Source organism: Epinephelus moara, chromosome 13 (assembly GCF_006386435.1).
Source record: "Epinephelus moara isolate mb chromosome 13, YSFRI_EMoa_1.0, whole genome shotgun sequence".
NCBI lineage: Eukaryota > Metazoa > Chordata > Actinopteri > Perciformes > Serranidae > Epinephelus > Epinephelus moara.
Window position 1 is genome coordinate 9870362 of NC_065518.1, and position 21055 is coordinate 9891416.

The 21055-nt window shown below is 41.7% G+C and overlaps 2 protein-coding genes across 10 annotated transcripts in view; both read right to left on the reverse strand.

Annotated features, from left to right (window-relative positions):
• Positions 1-2757: 2757 nt before the first annotated feature.
• On the reverse strand, positions 2758-14430 carry LOC126399566 (NACHT, LRR and PYD domains-containing protein 3-like). 4 transcript variants are annotated; one of them, XM_050059620.1, is made up of 10 exons: positions 14288-14430; positions 14016-14158; positions 13647-13764; positions 13510-13575; positions 10366-12151; positions 8952-9113; positions 8693-8866; positions 8387-8554; positions 3856-3902; positions 2758-3768 (listed from the first exon to the last, which is right to left on the reverse strand). In XM_050059620.1, the coding sequence occupies exons 2-10, from the start codon at positions 14052-14054 to the stop codon at positions 3248-3250; spliced, it is 3081 nt and encodes a 1026-aa protein (XP_049915577.1). In that variant the 5' UTR covers positions 14055-14158; positions 14288-14430; the 3' UTR covers positions 2758-3247. The 4 variants fall into 4 exon arrangements, with proteins under 4 accessions (XP_049915577.1, XP_049915575.1, XP_049915578.1 ...); XM_050059618.1 differs by having other exon boundaries at positions 13647-13784; XM_050059621.1 differs by having other exon boundaries at positions 14016-14154; positions 14288-14429.
• A 3241-nt stretch (positions 14431-17671) lies between these two features.
• LOC126399567 (uncharacterized) overlaps positions 17672-21055 on the reverse strand; it is a 50876-nt gene continuing 47492 nt past the window's right edge. For all 6 annotated transcript variants that reach the window (XM_050059627.1, XM_050059626.1, XM_050059625.1 and 3 more), the window contains 2 exons: positions 20363-20504; positions 17672-19636 (listed from right to left, as the gene is read on the reverse strand). In XM_050059627.1, the coding sequence (XP_049915584.1) occupies positions 18808-19636; positions 20363-20504 (971 nt within the window). In that variant the 3' untranslated portion in view covers positions 17672-18807. The remainder of the gene's footprint in view (positions 19637-20362; positions 20505-21055) is intronic.

Genomic DNA, 21055 nt, shown 5'->3' on the forward strand with positions numbered 1-21055 from the left:
AGACGAGGCATTAACAGAACAAGGTTGTTGTCGTACTGCTGCTTCAAGAATATAAGCAAAACAAGCCCGAAAAAGGCACTAAGAACGGCGTCGCCAAGCATCTTGTTATCCGGAACGAGGACTGCAGTGTTCTTCCGGTAAACGTAAACACGTAACATCTGCCCCACCCCCTATCCAATCAGAAACCTTCCCTGCCCCAAACCTTGCGCGGACCCGAATACAGGCGATTAAACTGATCTCCTGTGTAAACCCTCATTCGGAATGAATATTTCTCATGTAAACTACCTGGAAAAACTTTAATTCCGAATGATTTAATTCAGTTTTATTTAATTCCGAATGAGAAGCCATCATGTAACCGCACCGAAGCAGGGATTGAAACACTGTTTCCGAACACTTGTGCTTCAAAAGATCGGCACTGAGTCAAGCAAACTGGCTCGAGCATAACATCACTAGCCCCAAGTGACTCGTAAAGGTGTCGGGTTTGTTAAAAGCACTTTTTTCTAGCACAGAGCTTTTATTTTGAAGTGTTGTTTTCTGCTCAAAGACATGGCGGAACGCACATGTGAAGCCAAATGTGCTAAACTGTGTGGACTTTAAACTGATGACTAAGGAGAAATCTGGACCTACTGGGAACCAGTGGTCTGGATCAGTGGGTCCCAACCTTTTTCTTGAGGGACCCATATTTTTACCATTGTAGACTTTGGTCACGCCCCCGAAAAAAAAAATTATTTAAAATTATTTAACATTGAGTTTAGAAATAAGGTTGCAGTCATCACAGGGTGGAGTAGGCAGTGTACAACTGTAAGTGTAAGTGTAAAACTTACTGTAGGGTTGAAATATGTAAAGAGGGAAAGCTATTCCAGTGACTGATGGTTTGATAAATTTCCCCATATTTCACTACATGTTTTCACTTCCTCTCAGTATCTACTCATGCAGATAGATTTGGTTTCATAAGTTCATATTTGGAGGAACATGTTCTCAATTTCTGCTTCCACTGTTTTTATAGAGTGCTGCATGAATGAGTCCTAAAACCCAGAGATCAGTTAGCATGTTGGCACTTTTGGTTCCCTCATCTTGAAGTCAGTGAGTTTTTTGTTTTGTTTTGTTTTTTCTTAAGATGTCTAAAATAAGGTCTGTGGTCAACAGAGGCTTCAGATACTTCACATTTTCTTCTACAGTTGCTCACAAGTGGCTAAATGAGACTTCAGGGCCCTGTTTCAGAAAGCAGGCACATTAATCTCTGATGATCTCAGATGACGTGATTCTCAGTGGCAGGAAGCGGAGCTAAAGGCAGAGCCACGTATTTCACTCAAACTGATCAGGAGATTTTTATGACTGCGTATGTGGACTTTGAACATGTCTTCCAAAAAAAAAGAAAAGAAATTTAATACGCCAGCTGTAGCTAAACAGCGTGAGGTCCATCCATCCATTTTCATCCGCCAACCAAAGCACCCCAGACATTCCTCTCCACAGCAACGCTTTACAGCTCCTGCTGGGGGACCCCAAGGTGTTCCCAAGCCGGATGAGATATGTAACCCTCCAGCCTGTTCTGGGTCTTGTAGTGTAAGATTTAACCACTAATCAGGTAAATGTTTCATTTTGCATAAGTTGATTAAGGTTGGAGTTCATGTAACCATGTTTTATGTATCCATGTATGGCAAAGCACTTTTACACAAGTTTGCGTATTCATATATTGAAAACACACACATACCATACCATGTATTGCCTGGAAGTGTAATAGTAGACAGTAGTAGTAGGCCGGGAGAAAAAGATTACACCATTAGGACATGTCTGGGCATGTCTGGGCATGTCCAGACGTGTCTGAACAAAGGCAAAAAGGCCTGCCACTAGAGGGGGAAGGACTAAAAAAGTGCTGAGTCAGCAGAAATGTGACACCGATATGGTGGGAAGGACTAAAACTCAGCAGAAATGTGACACCTTTATGATCAGCGCCCAGTGGAAAAGTTTAAGGAAAAGAGATGACTCAGCAGAAATTCTACGATAAAAGAGCGAGCGCAAACAAAGAAATTTCAGTCTTGCTCCGGAGCTTGGCTCATTGAGTTGTGATGTGTTTGTTGCCTGCGAGCACATTAAACTCAGTTGCATCTGATTCTACGTGTCTCCAGTGATTTTTTGATCTCTGAGTATTTGAGTTTTTGATATCTAATGGAAGACAAAGAAAGTCTGTTTGAGAAGAGAAGAGCGAGGTCGCGAGCTTTCTGGCACGGCTCAGGACCTTGACTTTTTTGCTTCTACAGTCTGCACCGGGGCCTCCTACCAGTCGGACGTGCCCATAACACCTCTAACAGGAAGCCTCCAGGAGGACCCTGATCAGATGCCCGAACCCCCTCAAACGGACCCCTTTTGACGCGAAGGAGCAGCGGCTCTACTCCGAGCTCCCTCCAGATGTCCGAGCTCCAAACCCTATCTCTAAGGCTGAGCCCAGACACCCCACGGAGGAAACTCATTTCGGCTGCTTGTATCTGCGATCTCATTCTTTTGGTCACTACCCAGAGCTCATGACCATAGGTGAGGGTTGGGACGTAGATGGACCACTAAACTGCGGATCCATGGATGGATCAGTGTGAGGTGGCATGGGAAAAGACTGCAGAGCGTGTTAACGGGTAATGTGAAGTGACATTATGAAATTTGATGCGTTAATGCATGTCTAATATACAGAAAACATAGAAACATTTGTAACCCGTGGACTCTAGTGATGTCTGCGTTGTGCTGATACAAAGAGGCCCAGACCATGGATATCTTTGGAGGCGATCTCCTTTTATTCCTGACAGCAAGCGGTAAAAACAAAATGCTCCATCAGACACAACCATATGAACTCAAACCCCTACACAAAATAAGTAACACAGGTTTATGTCAACATAAAATTAACTTATAAACAGCTTAACAGCGCTAAAACACGGAAATGACCACTAGAGCAATGTTGCTTACCTCTCCCAAAGAGGGCAACAGCAAATTTGACTATGGATTCGTCACCCTCCTTAAGTCTTACCACCTCGAAGGTGTCTAATCGTCAAAGACTTGGACATTGCCATGGCGTGGCTTCAAACTAATTTAAGGGAAGTCTTACATGTGTCGGCCTCAAAAATCCAGTACAGGGTGAGGCAAAAGTCTGAAAATCCGACATCTCAAACTTGGGCAAATAACCCCAGGAAATAACCCCAGAGCAGAAGAAAAGAAAATACTACAAATGCTACATGTCCTTCGTGTCACGATGTCCAGGTAATGTTTAGCACAAGTACACTGTGGAGTCCACCCAGCCAAGCCAAAACCCTGGGTACACAGGCTCGGTGAAGGTGGTTTGGAAGGTGTAAAGGAGGGTCAGTGTGCCACAGGAGACCCTGTAGAATGACAGTCTACCAGCTGTCCAGTCCAGGTAGACTCCTACTTTATAGGAGTTTGGTGCAATCTTCAAAGCGGTGTTCATGCCTTTGTGCCAGATATTGTAGCCATCTTTGGTGCAGTTGAGCCCCCAGGAAGAGTCATTTTGGCCCAACCAGCTGTCGTGACCCTCTCCCTTTCTGCACATCCTTCTGTAGGCGACTCCTATGAAAACTCTCCCGTTCCATTCGGTCTCCCAGTAGCAGCGCCCAGTCAGTCCCTCCCTGCACAACACCTGTCTCCAGAAATCAAACCTGTCCGGGTGATCAGGGTAGGACTGCTCGGTCCAGCGCGTTGCTTTCCTGTTTCCCTCAGACAGAGAAAGGTCCCTGTGTGCTGTGTTTGGGTCCAGAGTGAGTTTGCTGGTGTCTGATGAAGCAGATCCAGAATATGTTACTCAGTGCTGTTTTATGAGTTCATAAGGAAACAGAGACGTACAAAGAGCTGGTTACTCACATTTCTTTGGACCTGGCTGGATCCTGGATTCACCACACTGTTCCACACTGAAACATAACAAAAAACACGTTTTCTGATACTTGTTTCAATAAAGTGTTGCAACTTTTAAACTTTTTCATCACTACCAAGTTATATTATTGTTGATGCAGCACAAAGAGAAAGAGACAATAAAGCCGTGCATGGATGCAGCAGCTCCTCTTTATCACTATGTCAGTATTATTGCTTTTGTTGGACTGTAAATTTGAGGTACACTTTGCCTACAATGGCCATGACCTCCAAAGAATCAGCTCTACAATGCAAAACTAGCCAAGAATCAATCAGAAAGGACGCAAAGAGGGAAATGGTCTGTAGTTTGACTGCAATCAGATACCAGTGAAGCTCATCACTGGTCACTTTGGGCTTCCAATCCAGGCCCCCGGGAAGTGTGCCAGACTTTGAAGCCAATTTGGCATAGTGGCCAAACCGTGTAACTACAACTTCCTGGTCTGTCACATGATGCCATGGGGCCCAAAAAGACTTACACTGTGAAAGAGACGTCTGTAAATCAGTGGATACATTCTTTTGAGTGTCACAAGCCTCATGAAATGACTCCTGTCACTCTGGATTTGATTTATTTGGTCTGATGACATTTAGAGTCTAGAAGAGCCGCATGGTTAAATCAATTGATCCCCATTAGAGTTAGCGGAGTGCTAAACTGGAAGTGGCAAACCAAGTGGATCCGGGTAATTTCACCATCACGAAGTCGAACTTTTTTGGCTTCACATGCCACTGAGCAGCGTTCATAGGAATTAACGGGGCCCCACCTTCAGTGCTGTATCCAGTTCTCTTTATACATCCATGTTCCAACCCTTGGAGGCAAACATGCGGGGCAAGGAAAGGTTTATGCGTTCGCTGTTTCAATATTCATCTCTATAGAGACCAATGATTCACTACAAGACAAAACCGTTTTGAAACGTTGCAGAGAAAAGTTGCAGCAGTGTGAACTGGCCGGTCTGAGCTTGACTCAAGATGGCTGATGGTGTCCTTTGCAGCTCAGCTGGTCAAATCGCTTGCAGCTGGTTTTTGAAAGTAAAGCACTTCACTTGTTTCTAAAACAAGCGAAAAGACGTGTTTGCTTGCTGCTGCAGGTACTCCTTCCCCACTGAGAACTCTGATTCCAACCTCACGATGTGCCGATGTCGGACGGTGGGTCGCTGCTGCTAATCGCTAAATGTGTTTATACGCCCACCAACTCAAACACAGATTCTCACTGACTATTTGGCACTGCTTACTTATATTATTGTGGTGTATTTATTATGAATACACACCGTCTGATGCTCATTTTGTTTCTGTTTTTCGCCTTTCATTGCTACTACAAATGCAGCTGTAGCCAGTATCTCACTATCACAATCCTCATTCATATTTTAAGAAGCTACAAATTATATTCATCCACAAAATAAAAGCTGCAAATCAGAACAGAAGTACAGAGTTGTTGCATAGAGATGATACACCATCTCATCTAGTTGCATCGGTGTGAACTGGCAGGTTTTTAGAACGTTACAGAACGGCCTGTTTTGACTTGTTTCGTTGCAAATCTTTGGTCTGAACTGGACTTAAGTCCTCCAAGCTTCTGATTGGTGAGTTCAGAGACGTGTGAGTCAGGAACCAATGATATTAAATTGAGTCTGGGACATTAATATGCATTTTCTATGATGGTGAGGGCAATCCCACACCTCTTGCCTAAACCTAACCAACAGAACGAATGAAGGCAATGATTACTGGCCAATCAGAAGAAGAGTAGAGGCAGATTTATACTTGTGCGTCAGCTCGATGCAGAGCCTACGCCAATGTGAGGATTTATACTTGTGCGGTGGTGTGTCTGTGTCACTCTGCAGTTACACCTCCAAAACACTGGTCGGCGGCGGTTTTTCTGTGAAGTGCTGTAAAGTTTAGTTGATTCAAAACACACATTGGTACAACATGGGTTGTAACAAGTGGGGGCTCGTCCGAAGCTGAAATTCACCACGTTGGTAAGATGAGGTCGAGGCTTTGTGGTGATTTGGCCCAGTTCGGTTGTGTTGCTACTTCACGTGACAGTTGAGAGCTTGTCCATTCAGTTTGATTTGTTGCTATGTGTATTCATACCTTTGGTAGCAGCAGGCACATCCTTGATTGCCCTTGCTAATTAGGTGATCTGGTTCAGCTGTGTGCTGGTTTTTGGCTGTGTACTCTAATGTGTTGTGCTTTTGCTCTGGTACCTGGTTTTGTTGGGACGCAGACAACTTTGGTGAGTAGGCTATTTTTGCTACTTTGGGTTTATGGAAGCAGCTTTGTTTAACAGAAAGTTGTTTAGTTCTGAGGGTTGCATTTTTGTGTTACTGGGCAGTGTTTATTGGTGACATGGAGCTCTGTGGGCATGGTCATTGATCATAAATTACTGTTTTTCTGTCACTGCTAGGTTGTATGATGCTTCTCGTTTGGGTTGCATTTTTTTTGGTAGTGTTGTGGCAACGTGGAGTGTCAGTTGATAAACCAAGCCTGCTGGTTTTTAATGCATAAATAATTGCCACAAGCCACATGAAGACTAGGAGTGAGTATTAGTAAGTTTTGGTTAGGCAGTTAGGAGGAAAGTTCCTCACTGATGTTTTGGCTGTGCATTGGGTCTATTTGAGCTCAGCATATGAGTTGTAATCTGGTTCTGTAGCATTAACTGGTAGTTTGAGTGTTTTGGGCGGGTAAACTCGTTTCGTCTCCCATTCTTGTTGCAGCCTAAGAGCCGGGTTGTAACAGGTTTATGTGAAGTGCTGTAAAGTTTAGTTGATTCAAAACACACATTAAACACACATTAAACATAGCTTAATAGAGACAATGTCAAACACAAGTACACAAATCAGCTTCACTATAACTCGCAGCATTCACAGACAAACACTTGTCTTTATCTGGACACATTTTCCCCCCAAATACAACATGCTAACGTTATTAGCACAAGCCTATGGCATTTTACATTGTATAAATTAACCTAGCAGCTAGCGGACGTTTCCTCTACCCATATGAAGCCAGGGACAACAGCAACATTTAACAAAGGTAATGATACAAAATTCGGCTCCATTACAACTAAGGTTCACTGACAAAACAACTGTCTTATACTAAACATGTTTTGAATGAATGAATGAATGAATGAAATGAAATTTATTTTTGAACATGAGAATCAACAAGGAAGCATTTTTCACATGACATTTCTCACAGAAAATAAATAAATTAAAGGTCTCTACATGTTCAAAAAAGGAGAAGGAAGAAGCTAACTTATGTTTACCTTCCCCTTTTATACATCTTAATTTTCTAACACGGCTACTGTTTATTTTATCAAAGTACCGCCATTTGTCCAAATGAGAAACTCTTGATTCATCTGAGGTAGTTAGTTCTGGAAATAAAAAACAATATATACTGAAAATATAATACAAGAGAATATTTGAAAAAAAAGAAAAAAAAATGCAGACTTTATGGCTAAACAATTCAGTACAACCTCTTAAAGTGGAAATGAAACATTTGGCCCACCTTCACCTCAATTGTTATAGTTTTCTAATGTGAGAATTTTAAACTGTCTTTTGAATTGAGCAATGTGTTTACTTTCTTTGATCGTTACAGGTAAATTATTCCACAACCTCACCCCATTGACAGATATGCACATGCTTTTGAGTGTGGTACGCACCTTGGATTGTAAGAGATTCCCTCTCCTTCTTAAATTATAACCACTTTCTCTTTCTTTAAACCATTTTTGTATATTAATAGGGAGTAAGTTGTTTTTAGCTTTGTAAATAATTTGTGTGGTCTTGAGATCCACTATATCCATAAATTTTAATGATTGTAATTTTAAAAATAAATCATTTGTTTGTGCATTATAGCCAACATTGCTAACTATTCTCATTGCCTTTTTCTGCATGGTGCATATTGTCTTTAGGGTGGATTTGTAGGTATTACCCCACACCTCAGCACAATAGGACAGATAAGGAAGAAAAAGCGAGCAGTATAGAATGTACATTGTTTTCTGATTCAGTATGTGTCTGACTTTACAAAGTATACCATTAGTCTTTGCCAATTTAGAGCAAATGTGTTTGACTTGCGGTTTCCAGCTGAGATTGTGATCAATTATTACTCCCAGGAAGGAATTTTCATAAACTCTTTCTAATCTGGTGTTATCACACAGTACTTCAAAACAAACAAATATAACATGCTAATGTTATTAGACACAAGCCTATGGCATTTTACATTGTGTAAATTAGCCTAGCGACCAGCGGAGATTTCCTCTGCTCATATGAAGCCAGGATAAATCACACACAAGACTTGGGGCTGATGAAGCTGAAAGTGTGGAGACAAGTACAATGCTGCGTAAGAAAGTTATCCCTCTTCTCAATAAGAGTGATCCAGCCACCACATATCAAACCCTCACATTACACAATTATCTTTAATACTAGATCTTTGGTATTTCCATACTGCAGTGTCTAAATAAATCTTTGATGAGCTATTTTCAGGTTCTAGTCGACAGCATTCCTACCTGAGTTTCTGCAGGCTGCATTGTGGGTCTTCCTGCAGAGCAGACAGCAGCTGCAGGCCTGAATGTCCCGGGTGGTTGTAGCTCAGGTCGAGCTCTCTCAGACGGGATGAGTTCAAAGCAGATGCTAGGAAAGTGCAGCCTTCCTCTGTCACTCTGCACAGGGACAAACTTCACAACAGGCACAAAAAGACATTTCATCCGATCTGATCTCCATGACAAAGACAGCAACAACTGGATTTTTTGCTCTGTACTGTATCCAGCTATTAAATAATTCATCTGGCGTGGAATTTCTCTCAGGGCACTCACATGAGTATATCCAGTTTGCAGTGAGGGCTCCCTAGTCCACCAGAGAGCTTTTGGACTCCTGTGTCCAGAAAGTCATTGTCGGAGAGGTCCAGGACTTTCAGCTCGGAGGAGGCTGAGCTGATAAGCGAGGCCAGGTCATTGGAGCTGAGCTCTGTCAGGCTGCAGCTCTTCAGTCTAAACAAACAGAAAATACGGACAGTGTCAAAAACGTCTTTAATTGGCTTGGAGAAGAGAACAGAAAATTTTGTCGGGCTTTGACCTGAGTGTCTCCAGTTTGCTGTTCTTCAGTCCACCAGAGAGCAATTTTATTCCTGCGTCTGTCAGGTTGTTGTTACCCAGGTCCAGCTCTCTGACCTGGGATGAGTTGATGCAATTGGCCAGGATTTCACAGCAGTTCACAGTGAGATTACACGCATTTAGACTGCAGGAGGAAAGACATTATGAGAAAGGTAAATAATGTCATCAAGAAATTTCCCCTTCTATTGAGATTAGACATTCTGCATATTATTCTGCCCTGTTTGGAATAAGAGCTAAGCAGCTGGAGTCTAATGCAAACACAGTTGTCCAAATTTTAGGCAACTGCAATGTGACAAGCCACCTTACAGCATTTATATTTAAATGTTAATACCATTCACATCATTTGGAATAGTAAGGCAAAGTTACTGATATTTGAAGTAAAAACAGAAATCTGGAAAAGGCAAAAAAAAAGAAGCAGAATTTGAAAATAGACTCTCTTTTTGATAAGTCTGTCTTCCTTTTTTGAGTTGCTTTGCAATCGTTGGTCTGAAAACAGAGCCAAGAGGAGGTACAGAACTCCAGTGTTCTCTCAGACCACTTGAATTACAATATGCTCAAAGTTTATGGTGTTATTGCCCAGTGACACCAAAGTACAACTGCCTACCCATGCTTTAATACTCAAACCTTAATAACCTTGGCCACTTGGGGGCAGCAAAAACAAACTGTAAACACAACATTGACATCACCTTCTAAGTTGATATGGCAAGCTTAATAGCAAACACTTCACCCACCAATGAAAATTCAGGCTCTTTAAGCTGTAGTAATGTAGTAATATAGTGTTTATTAGCACTTCTGTCTTATTAAATTACTTGAACACACACTACAGTCTAACCTCTATCTGTGGACATGTTGCTCCGGTGTTTGCATGTACAAAATACAATGTAATGCATTGTTATCGACTCGTATTGCTGACAACAGCTACCCTGGCTAGAACTGGTATTGCTAACAACATCTTGGTTTTCTGGAGCAGGATCAGATCAGGTGTGACATAATTCCCAGATCCAACCTCTGACTTCTGAGCTAAATGGAAAGCAGCACGGGTTACATGTTCAAATCTTCTTAAACTAACACATAAAGTAATTTATCTGTTATCTAGTGCGTAACCTTTTTGTTACCCATCATATTATATAGTAATTGCACTCAGGTGAATAATCTTGCTTGCTCATCCAACAAGTGGTAACTCCATGCTCTGTCCACACCCTGAAAGTGGTCTCAAGTGCATCAGACCATACCTAACCACATCGTCAGGAGTTCAGCAGTCTTATCGACTGCTTTTCCTACATGCCAAAAAGAATCTGTGCACTGAAGCTGACTATCTTTAATTTCAGGGTCAAAAAAGCCTAAGAGTTTATGATCTATTTTTACAAGGCACTTACTTTGCTACTCGGGCTGTTTTCACGACAGGCAGCAGCCTCCGAAGACCTTCCTCTGTCCTGGTGTAGTTGCTCAGTTCAAACATACTTATCTCTTCTTCTGATGTCAGTAACACAAACACCAGAGAGGCCCACTGGGCAGGTGAAAGTTTCGCTTTGTTAAGACTGCCTGAGCAGAGGTAGCTCTGAATCTCCTCCACAAGAGAGTGGTCGTTCAGCTCATTCAGACAGTGAAAGAGATTGAGGCATCTGTCTGGGAATGGACTTGCCCTGATCTTCTCCTTTATGTGTTTAATGATCTCTGTTCTTGTTCTTTGGTTTGTTTTGTTGCTGGTCATGAGATGTTTCAAAAGAGTTTGATTGGATTCCAGAGACAGACCCAAAAGGAAGCGCAGAAAGATGTCAAAGTGTCCATTTTCGCACCGCAAAGCCTTTTCTACCGCTTCCTTGTAGAGGATGAGCTCCGATGGATCTCTTGACAGGAAACGTCTTGAAGCGGAGGACTTCTTGACCAGGACGTTGATGTTGTCGTTGTGGAATGTGAGGTAGACGTACAACGCAGCAAAGAATTCCTGGACGCTTAGATGCACAAAGGAGAACATCTTCTCTTCGCACAGTATCCGCTCTTCATTGAAGATCTGTGTGTAGACTCCTGAGAACATGGACGCCTGTGTGACTTTTATACCATTCAGGATGAGGTCGCTCTCATAGAAGATCAAGTGGCCCTTCTCGAGCTCTTTGAAGGCCAGTTTACCCAACGAGATGAGGTTATCTCTTATGCACTCGGCGTTTGACTCTCTTCTTCCAGGCAGCCTCTTCTTCATGTTCTCCACGTACAAGGTCACAAACTGTATGTACATCTGCGTGAGGGTCTTTGGTGTGTCTTTACTGTCCGTTGTCTGTAACTTCCTCTCAAGAACACTTGCTGCCATCCAGCAGAAGACTGGTATGTGGCACATGATGTGAAGACTCCTGCAGGATTTCACGTGTGCGATCATCCTGTTTGCTAAGCGCTCGTCGCTGATTTTCCTCCTGAAGTACTCATCTTTCTGGGGGTTGTTGAACCCTCGTACCTCTGTCACCAGATTAATGTTCTCTTGAGGGATCTGACTGGAGGCTACTGGACGAGATGTTATCCAAACATGAGCAAAAGGAAGCAGTCTTCCCCTGATGAGGTTGGTCAGAAGCACCGCAATCGTGGTGGGCTGCGTCACATCGGACATTATTTCGTTTTTTTGGAAGTCCAAAGACAAGCGGCTCTCGTCCAGACCATCCAGGATGAAGAGCATCTTTTTATCATTAATAAAGATTCCTGAATCTTTTGTTTCAGGGAAAAGGGCGCTGAGAAGATCCACCAGACTTAAGATTCTCTTTCTCATCAGATTCAACTCTCGAAAAGAGAGAGGGAATACAAATTCCAGGTTTGTGTTTGTTATCTCCTCAGCCCAGTCCAGAGTGAATTTATTGACCAATACGGTTTTTCCAATGCCAGCGACTCCCCTCGTGATCACAGTTCTTACGGGATGTTCTCTGCCTTGTTGTGGAACGAAGAGTTGATTGCAGTGGACTGATTTCTCTTGGGCCTCATGTGTCCTGGATGTCGTCTCAATCTGTCTCACCTCATGCTCCTTGTTGACTTCGCCACTTCCTCCCTTGGTGATGTAGAGCTCTGTGTAGATCTTATCGAGAGGTATCCTGTTTGATTCAGTTGTCATCCCTTCGGGCAAGTGGCTGAAGTTCCTTTTCAGAGTGGCTTTCAGTTTCACTTGACATTCCGCAATCTTATCATCTGAAGGAGAAAATGCATGCAAAGGTTACTTAGGTTTTTCTCTCATTCTAAAGAATCAAGGTGTCTATGTCCTCCTGAGACCCAAACTTTTGTTTGGTATGCATTCATAATTTCTCCTAGCTATTTTGGATTAGTAGGACCTGATAAGTATAGTCCCAATGTCCTCAAACGAGACGATAATTAAGTCCCAATGTCCTCAAATGAGACGATAATTAAGTCCCAATGTCCTCAAATGAGACGATAATTAAGTCCCCATGTCCTCAAATGAGACAATAACAAAGTCCCAATGTCCTCAAATGAGACGATAATTAAGTCCCAATGTCCTCAAATGAGACGATAACTAAGTCCCAATGTCCTCAAATGAGACGATAATTAAGTCCCCATGTCCTCAAATGAGTCGATAACAAAGTCCCAATGTCCTCAAATGAGACGATAATTAAGTCCCAATGTCCTCAAACGAGACGATAACTAAGTCCCAATGTCCTCAAATGAGACGATAATTAAGTCCCCATGTCCTCAAACGAGACGATAATTAAGTCCCAATGTCCTCAAATGAGACGATAATTAAGTCCCCATGTCCTCAAATGAGTCAATAACAAAGTCCCAATGTCTACAAACTAGACGATAATAAAGTCCCAATGTCCTCAAACGAGACGATAATTAAGTCCCAATGTCCACAAACAAGACGATAATTAAGTCCCAATGTCCTCAAATGAGACGATAATTAAGTCCCAATGTCCTCAAACGAGACAATAACAAAGTCCCAATGTCCTCAAATGAGACAACTATAAAGTCCCAATGTCCTCAAACGAGACAATAATAAAGTCCCAAGTGCCTCAAACGAGACGATAATTAAGTCCCGATGTCCACAAACAAGACGATAATAAAGTCCCAATGTCCTCAAATGAGACCATAATTAAGTCCCAGTGTCCTGCAATGAGCTGATGATAAATTTCAAATGTCCTCAAACGAGTACTTCCTAATTAACAGAATCTTATCTTGTTACTGTTGCTATTGGTCAAATTTGTTGTCATATCAAGTTACAAAGGTTATTAATCATAAATAAACCAGTTTCAACAATAAAATGTGATCAGGTTTTGGACCTTGTCCACTTTTGTGTCGCGGTCGCCTGAAGACTGACTTGGCAGAGATGGCTGCCATCTTGTTTTTACATGGATTACTGTATTGTCATCTTACTGCCACTAGATGGCACAAAGAAGTGTCCATGAACGAGGACAACAGGTCAAAGTTAAGCAGTAAGAAGTAAACGGTCCAGTAAACCGGAAATGTGATGTCCTCATATGAGGACACAGGGTCTCAGGAGGGTAAGTCAAATTTCTAAAGGCGGCTGTACTCACTTTGGGGCTGCAGAGTGCCACAGCAGTCTGTAGTGTCCACTATTTCTTCTGAGGAAGCAACTGACCCTGCAAAAGAAGAAAAAAATCAGCAGAGCCCAAACCCCAGTTTCAGCTAATCCCATGTTTCATGTATCTACCTTGGCCTGAGACGATGATGTTGACATTACCACCAATTCTACAACCAATAATGGTGGGAGCGACCACACTGCCTCCACTCTGAGCGCTGTAGCTGGGTTGGAAATGATGAACCGCAGCCTGAAAAGGGGGAACTGACTCTGAGAGAAACCACAAAACTCAGTTTCAGCAGTTAGTTACAAACTGCAGTGTAGTGAATGATCACTGGAGCACTGAAGTCAGATTTTAAGACGTATCTGGTGCTTTTTAGGTCAACCAAATCTTATATTTACAATTTAGGAACTGAGATCTTGCACTTGTATTATTTCATCATGACTTTTGGTCAGATTATTTGCCGTAGTAACTTCTTATTCTTAATTTGACATCCTTACCTTGAGCGACCAAGTTTGTTTTATCAGCAACATTCTCATCTTCTATGTTTTTCTCATCAGCTCCCTGCACGATTTCTGGTGATTGACACTCTTCATCGACAGTCTTCATCTTGGCCTTACGCATGACACGGAGACTTTCCTGTCTTTTTTTAGGTATCAAATAGAAAAAAAATACATTAATGAACATCAATCAATGGAATCAATGGAATATTAATCAGATACAGAATGACTATGTTGAGTCCGACAGATTAAAGATTAAAATAAATGCTTACCTGCCTCAATAACAACTGTGATCGCCATCTGATTTACACGCTGACAGCCGCTGCTTGTAAACTGAGGGGTTTTTGGACAGATTAAAAAAAAAAACTCTTGTGCTTCCTTCCTGGGTGAAGAAAACAGGAAGCTGGTGTTTCTTGTCTACTGTAGAGTCTCCTCGAATGAACTGCAGCTCTGAAAACAGTTTCATTTACTACAAAATGTACTTCACTTTCAAAAACATGACATGTCTTGCTTCGCTTTATAAGTACAGGGTTCCTGCAGCTCAAGGCAGGTTTTAAGGATCTACAGGAACCCTGTGGTACATGATACAAGTAAACCTACACAGAATTTGTACTTTTGTACAGTACCTGAGTTAATGTACTGAGTTCATTCCACCACTGGAAATATGGCAAAACTTTTTAATGTCTTATATTTATTTATATTTAACCACTTTGTTCTTTGGATTTTCAAGTAGAACAACACTCACGGGGTCATTGCACCTGTAAAAAAAACCAAACACATTATAGCAACAATACAACTTGTATAACACTCACGGGCCACTTTATTAGGTTCAACCTGTTCAACTGCTTGTTAACGCAAATAGCTAATTAGCCAATCATGTGGCAGCAACTCAATGCATTTAGACATGTGGACATGGTCAAGACAACCTGCTGAAGTTCAAACCGAGCATTAGCATGGGGTAGAGAGGTGAAAAATGCCCGTCATTGAAATCATTTAAGGAAAACTGGCAAAATTGGATATTGAGTTTACAGATGAAGTGTGGGAAACCTGTACTGAAAATAGGCATTTTAACTTCAGTGGAATGTTAAAACAGTGAGACACAGCACCTTTAATTTAGGGTTTATATTTGGCATTTCCAATTGTATTTCCATCTATTCTCCCATCCATTGGAATTGCGATCTGATTAAACACTTAAATTCAATTAACATGGAAAAATTTGGTTATAAAACAATTTAAAGATTTGTTCCATAAAAATATGCAGTTAAAATCATTCAAATCCGGAATGTTGTTCGTTTTCTTATCAAAGACAATGAGTTTAGTTTTGAATTATCTTAAGTACAGGATATATTAATTTCCTCCATTACAGTTAAAGGTAAGATTAGTAAATTTTATAATATTATAGCCAAAGGAGCTCATTCATCTTTCCCAACTTTTTTTTTTTTAAGATTTAGGAGAAAGTCCTGGCGGTGGTTTTAGATGAATAAACCTGGTTAAACATTTGTGAAAGAACACATTTTCCATTTACAAGTAACAGCATCAAGGAAACTAATAAGTTTATCTCACTCCCATAAAAATGCCTAAAATTTCCAAAGACGATACACTGAACTGCCCAAGATGCAAAACTGAAGAAGAAACATTCATGCATATGTTTTGGCAATGTCATCTGGAATTTGGTTCATTTCCTCATAAAATCAGTCCTGAAAATAACATTTAATTTAAATCCTTGTTTGTATTTATTAAAAGATATGCCAGATTTCCAGTTAGATATGACATACTTTTGAAAGAAATGTATACTCCTATTTTGGAAAAATGAATTGAACAACACCCTTAATGTGCTGATTGAAGTTAAGGTATGGATCAAAGACAGCTCCTAAGTTTCCAGCTGAGTGTTTTGTGTAAGTTGTTAGTGATCCAAGGTAGGGGTGAAACTGTTGGAGGTCTGGTCAGGACCTATAACCAGGACCTCTGTCTTATGTGTGTTAAGCTGTAGGAAGTTAGAAGCCGCAGCAAGGCAGCGGTGCAGAGTCCAGGTTGCTATGATGTCCAGGGCTAAATGAGATGAATAACTGAGAATCATCAGCGTAAGAGCGGTATGATACAGAGGTGAAATTGCAGATAACATGGCCAAGGGGTAAAATATACAAGCTGAATAAAATAGGCCCAAGGACTGAGCCCTGTGGGACACCACATGACATTAGAGCAGTTGATGAACTGAAATTGTCACCAATGACTTTGAACTTTCTAGTTGACAAATAGGACCAGACCAATCCAGCTCCTGAGTCTGTTGAGTAAGATTGTGTGATCAACTGTATCAAATGCTGCAGTCAAGTCCAGTAAAATGAGAACTGTATGGTTTCCTGAGTCTGCACTCAACAAAATGTCATTTGTTACTCTAAGTAGAGCAGTTTCTCTACTGTGATTCTTTCTGAAGACAGATTGGACTTTATCAAATATGTAGTTTTCTTCTACTCTTTTGGGCTATTCCTGGGCTAGCTATCACAATTCCTACCACTAGAGAGACTAACCTTAGAAAAATCAACTCTGGACGCCATTATTTTCCTTCTTTTTAAGTGGAAGTTTAAGTGTTGTTACCACCATTAGTCCTGTCACGTCCTGTCCTGTCCTGTCCTAAGTCCTTGATTTGCCCTTTTGCTAGCTTGTCTTTCTATTCTCTATTCTGGTTATTTTGGTATATGGGGATGTAGGGGAGGGGATGAGGGACATGAGGATACTCAGTGTACTCTGTTATACTCATAGTTTACATATTGGAAATAAAAAAGGTGTTGGAAAAAAGGTATATGGTTTAACAGCCAAGAGACTGTCTGAAGCAGCATGATGAGGTTTCTGTCATGGGGTGTCACTAGTTTTCCTGCGTTTTTCCTCGTCCTCTGTTTCCCCTTCCCTGTGTGTCTGTGCTGTGGGCGTGGCAGCTCCCTCACTCTCCTGGGTTCCTGATTACATTCATCCAACTCACCTGCTCTCTGCTGCTCACCTGAGAACCATCCGGTAATCAACCCTGCAGTATAAAACACTCCTCGCCAGATCGTGGCGTCTACCACTGTGGTAAAGTCACGCTTCAAGTTGTGAATTAACCAAGACTTTTGCTTGTGTGCCCTTTTCGTGGATACTTATCTTGTGTTGTCCTGTGTCCTGGGATTCTGCATTTGGGTTCACCTTGTTGTTTTAAACAGTAAGTACCATGTCTGAAGGGTTACTGTTGGTTCCAAAGGCACCATACTGAAACAGGGCTTTAAATGCATGAGTGGCTCTCTTTGCCACTTTGCCAGGGATTTTAGGGATTACTTGCCTGCTAACAACGTACCACCTGCCATCTGTTGTTAACTTCAGATTCTACATAAAGTCAACCTTTCCGACCATGAAATCAGTGTCAAATGTTAGCGTGTTAGGACACAACAGTATTAAAAATGATGCACTCAAAATTATTACATCATCAGCTTTTTGAAAAAATAAATAAAATTAATAAAAACCACTGTGAAGGTACTACATCACCTGTAAAAATATCAGTCAGGCCATTTTGTTACATTGTTGGTCAAGTTATTACATTACTGGGTTTTTATATTTTCAGTTGGGTTCAGTATTACATTTTCATCTGTTATTGTTTTCAGGAAGTTTTTACATTTAGGGCTGCAGCTATCAATTCCTAGTAATTGAGTATTCTGGTGATTAATCCAGTAATTGGATAACAAATACTGCGTGTTTTCGTTAAATTACTTTAGCTTTATTTAAGGGTAATGGTAATATATAAAAGAGAAAATAATACAAGTCCCTGAAATGAGATAAATGAGCAACACATTTGTTTCCTTTTCTGAAAATTCAACATTTCTATTGCTTGATTACAAAAAAAAACCACTTGCAGTGTGAACTTTAACAGCTATGACAGATCAAATGATGCATCTGCTGTCTGTAAACTCAGCTGCTTCCTCAGTTAAACATGGTGGAACCCTTTGCACAAAGCTGTCCAAAGTACCACTCTGCAACTTTCTAACAAAAAAAAAAAAAGATTATAATACATTTTTATTGATATTTATTACTTGGCCTTTATAAATATCATACTTTAAGTTCCTGTGACTGTCTAGTTTCGACTCATTCACTGTGGTCAAGGGGGTTCCTCACACCTGCTGACCCTACTCACTGCAAATTAATATACCTGCTGTACTGGATTATATTATATTATATTCCCTAGCAAAACCTGGCTAATACACGTGATACATCGCCCTGTGACGTTAGCCACCGCATTGATTTCTCTTATTAATCAGCCATTATAAAGCAGCGATACGCGTACGTTCTTTACATGCGTTCTGAATCTCAGCCAGCAATCCCTGATGAAGGTTAAATGCAATTAAACGTGATGATAGTGTCCCCTTGTTGAGTCAGATCCGCTCTGTGAACTCGATGCATACACCGGATGTTTTCTACTGAGATGTTGTAGCATTGACAACGTGCTGTCGTGGTATGCTAACTACGTTTTGTTCTTTTCATTTTAACTTGTAATGATCCCACTCTTGACACTTTTTGACGTGTCTCCTCTTTTTGTCTCTTGCTGTTTTCTTGTCCCTCTTCCTCCATTGTCTTGCGATCCACACTTTACATCCACGTTACAGCTGCGCAGGCGATCAACAGAGAAAGTAACATAAGTGCGTTGCGCAACAGAAACAACCATCCATGCGAAACACAGCCTGCTGTACAGTTGCACTGGATTTAACGAAGCTTTTTAGTCATGGATTTAAGAGTAAATGAAGTCACTTGAGGAACTGTTTCAGCACGAGTTACATTATTGGATGCTACAAGGTGTATAAGTCTGGATACTGTGTGGACTCGAATCTGTGCCACTCGGTGGAGCACAAGCATGTAAAGGCAGCTCAGCAGACATGGACGTTGAATCCACAGGATTTGGCCTGTCTGACGCCACGTCTGGTTCAAACTCATCAGAGAAAATGTCCCTGTTGTAAGGGAAGATCCCTGTGGACGTGAATCCAGTGTTGATATTCCGTGGCATCATGGCTGACATGAAAGCCTCTTTCACACATCCAGGGATTTGGTATATGCTGGCTGTTTTGCCTGGGTTAGATCTCAGCCAACCATCAAGAGCTCTGTTGTAATAGGTCTGAAATGGACCAAAAACACTCTTGTGCAGAGGCTGCAGGCGATGGGACGTGTGGGCTGGGGTTGAGAGCATAACAATACCCTTTCTTTTTGCTATATCCAGTGCCTTCTGTGAAAAGGCGACCTGATGTTCATCAAGGATTAGCAGCACGGGGTGGTCGGTGGAGCAGTTGGTGTACCGAACCAGACATTCAAGGAACTCTGCAAAGGTGTCTTCATTGATCCAGCCAGATGGGGTGGAGGCGCCAGTTGATCCTGGAGGTGCTCCTGTGATGAAGTGGTCATTGTATTCGACCCCTGGGAAGATAAACATGGGAGGGACTGCATTCCCAGTGGCATTGACTGCACAGACCACAGTCACATGCGATTCACTTTCGGCAGGCGTGATGATGCCCACTTGCGTCTTTCCTCTTACTGCCACTGGCTGCTTTGAGGTCTGCTCTGGTGTGAAACCTGTTACGGCGACATTATAGATCATGTTTGGAGGGAATCTGTACCTGTAAAACAAAGACATGAAAGAGCCATGATGAGAATCAGAAATGTTACACCTTATTGCAAAAAGCTGTTGCCCGTAAACCTCAAGTTCATTTCACAACTATAAGACGTCCTCTGTGTTGTTTCCGTGAATTTGGCAGCACATCCAACCGGCCTCACAACCATCCACGTTGGTTATGATGACGAGCTGTGCAGGGCTAGTGTGGGTGCACATGGTCTGCGGTTGTGAGGCCGGTTGGATGTACTGGCAAATTCACGGAAACGACACAGAACACGTCTTACAGTTGTGAAATGAACATAACTTCACAGGCAGCAGCTCTAGTGGACATTCCTGCAGTCAGCATGCCAATGGCACACCTCCTCAAAACGTGAAACATCTGTGGCATTGTGTGATGTCATAAATCTGCACATTTTTGGGCAGCCTTTTATTGTGACCATCCCAAGGTGCACTTGCGTGGAATGATGCTGTTTAATCAGCATCTTGATACACCACACCTGTCAGGTGGAAGGACTGGGAGAAGGAGGAGAAGCTCACCAACTCGGATTTTAACTAAGTTGATACTAAAATCTTAAAAAGAAGTATGTATCTGTTGGGTGTCTGAAAATGCCTTAGATCTTTAACCTCAACCTGTTACGAATGCAAAATGTGTAGTCTTTAAATTCTTGTTTTGTATATTTGACATTAATATTAGTGATTAATGTAGTCATAAATGAATGAGTTCTGTCACCTGTCCATTGCTTCAGACAGATTGTCAAAGAACTCCCCAACTGTGGTTTTATTGAAGGCTGTAGCTCTTTCCAAAGATGCTGCTTCAGTCATACAGCAGGAGAGATAGTGGCAGGCCATCAAATTCTTGGACCAATCTTGATCTAAAAGAAAATAAGATAAGGTAAGGTAAGCTACAATTAGTTACCATATAATAAGATAAGATACCATATGAGAGCATATGAGAGCAAAGAGCAACAGGGGTCACAAAGCCCTCTTGATTTTAAAGGGATAGTTCGGGTTTTTGGACATGAAGTTGTGTGAAACGCTGACCATCTGTAGCTCTGATGTGACGGTGTCACTACTGTCAACGAGCCTCCTGCTCTGAGAAATGGCCCGTAGCTTACCGGAGAAAAAGTAGTTCTGAAGATATAATGGGGACACGTAACCAAAAGGTTTTAAGTTACAAAAAAGTATGCATGTGTTTTGTTAGACTATTTCAATCATTTTAAAACATCCCCACATTACGTCAGACCTTGCTATCAATTGGGACTATTTTCTGGCCAGTATCACTCCGCCGTGCAGGCCCACAAGACAGCACGCCAACAGAAATCAATTAGACAGTTCATCACCACGCCGTGCAGGTGCGCAGGATAGCAACGGCTAACGAAAACTTCATCGGCTGTTTCCAACAGAGAACCAGAAGGCTATTATT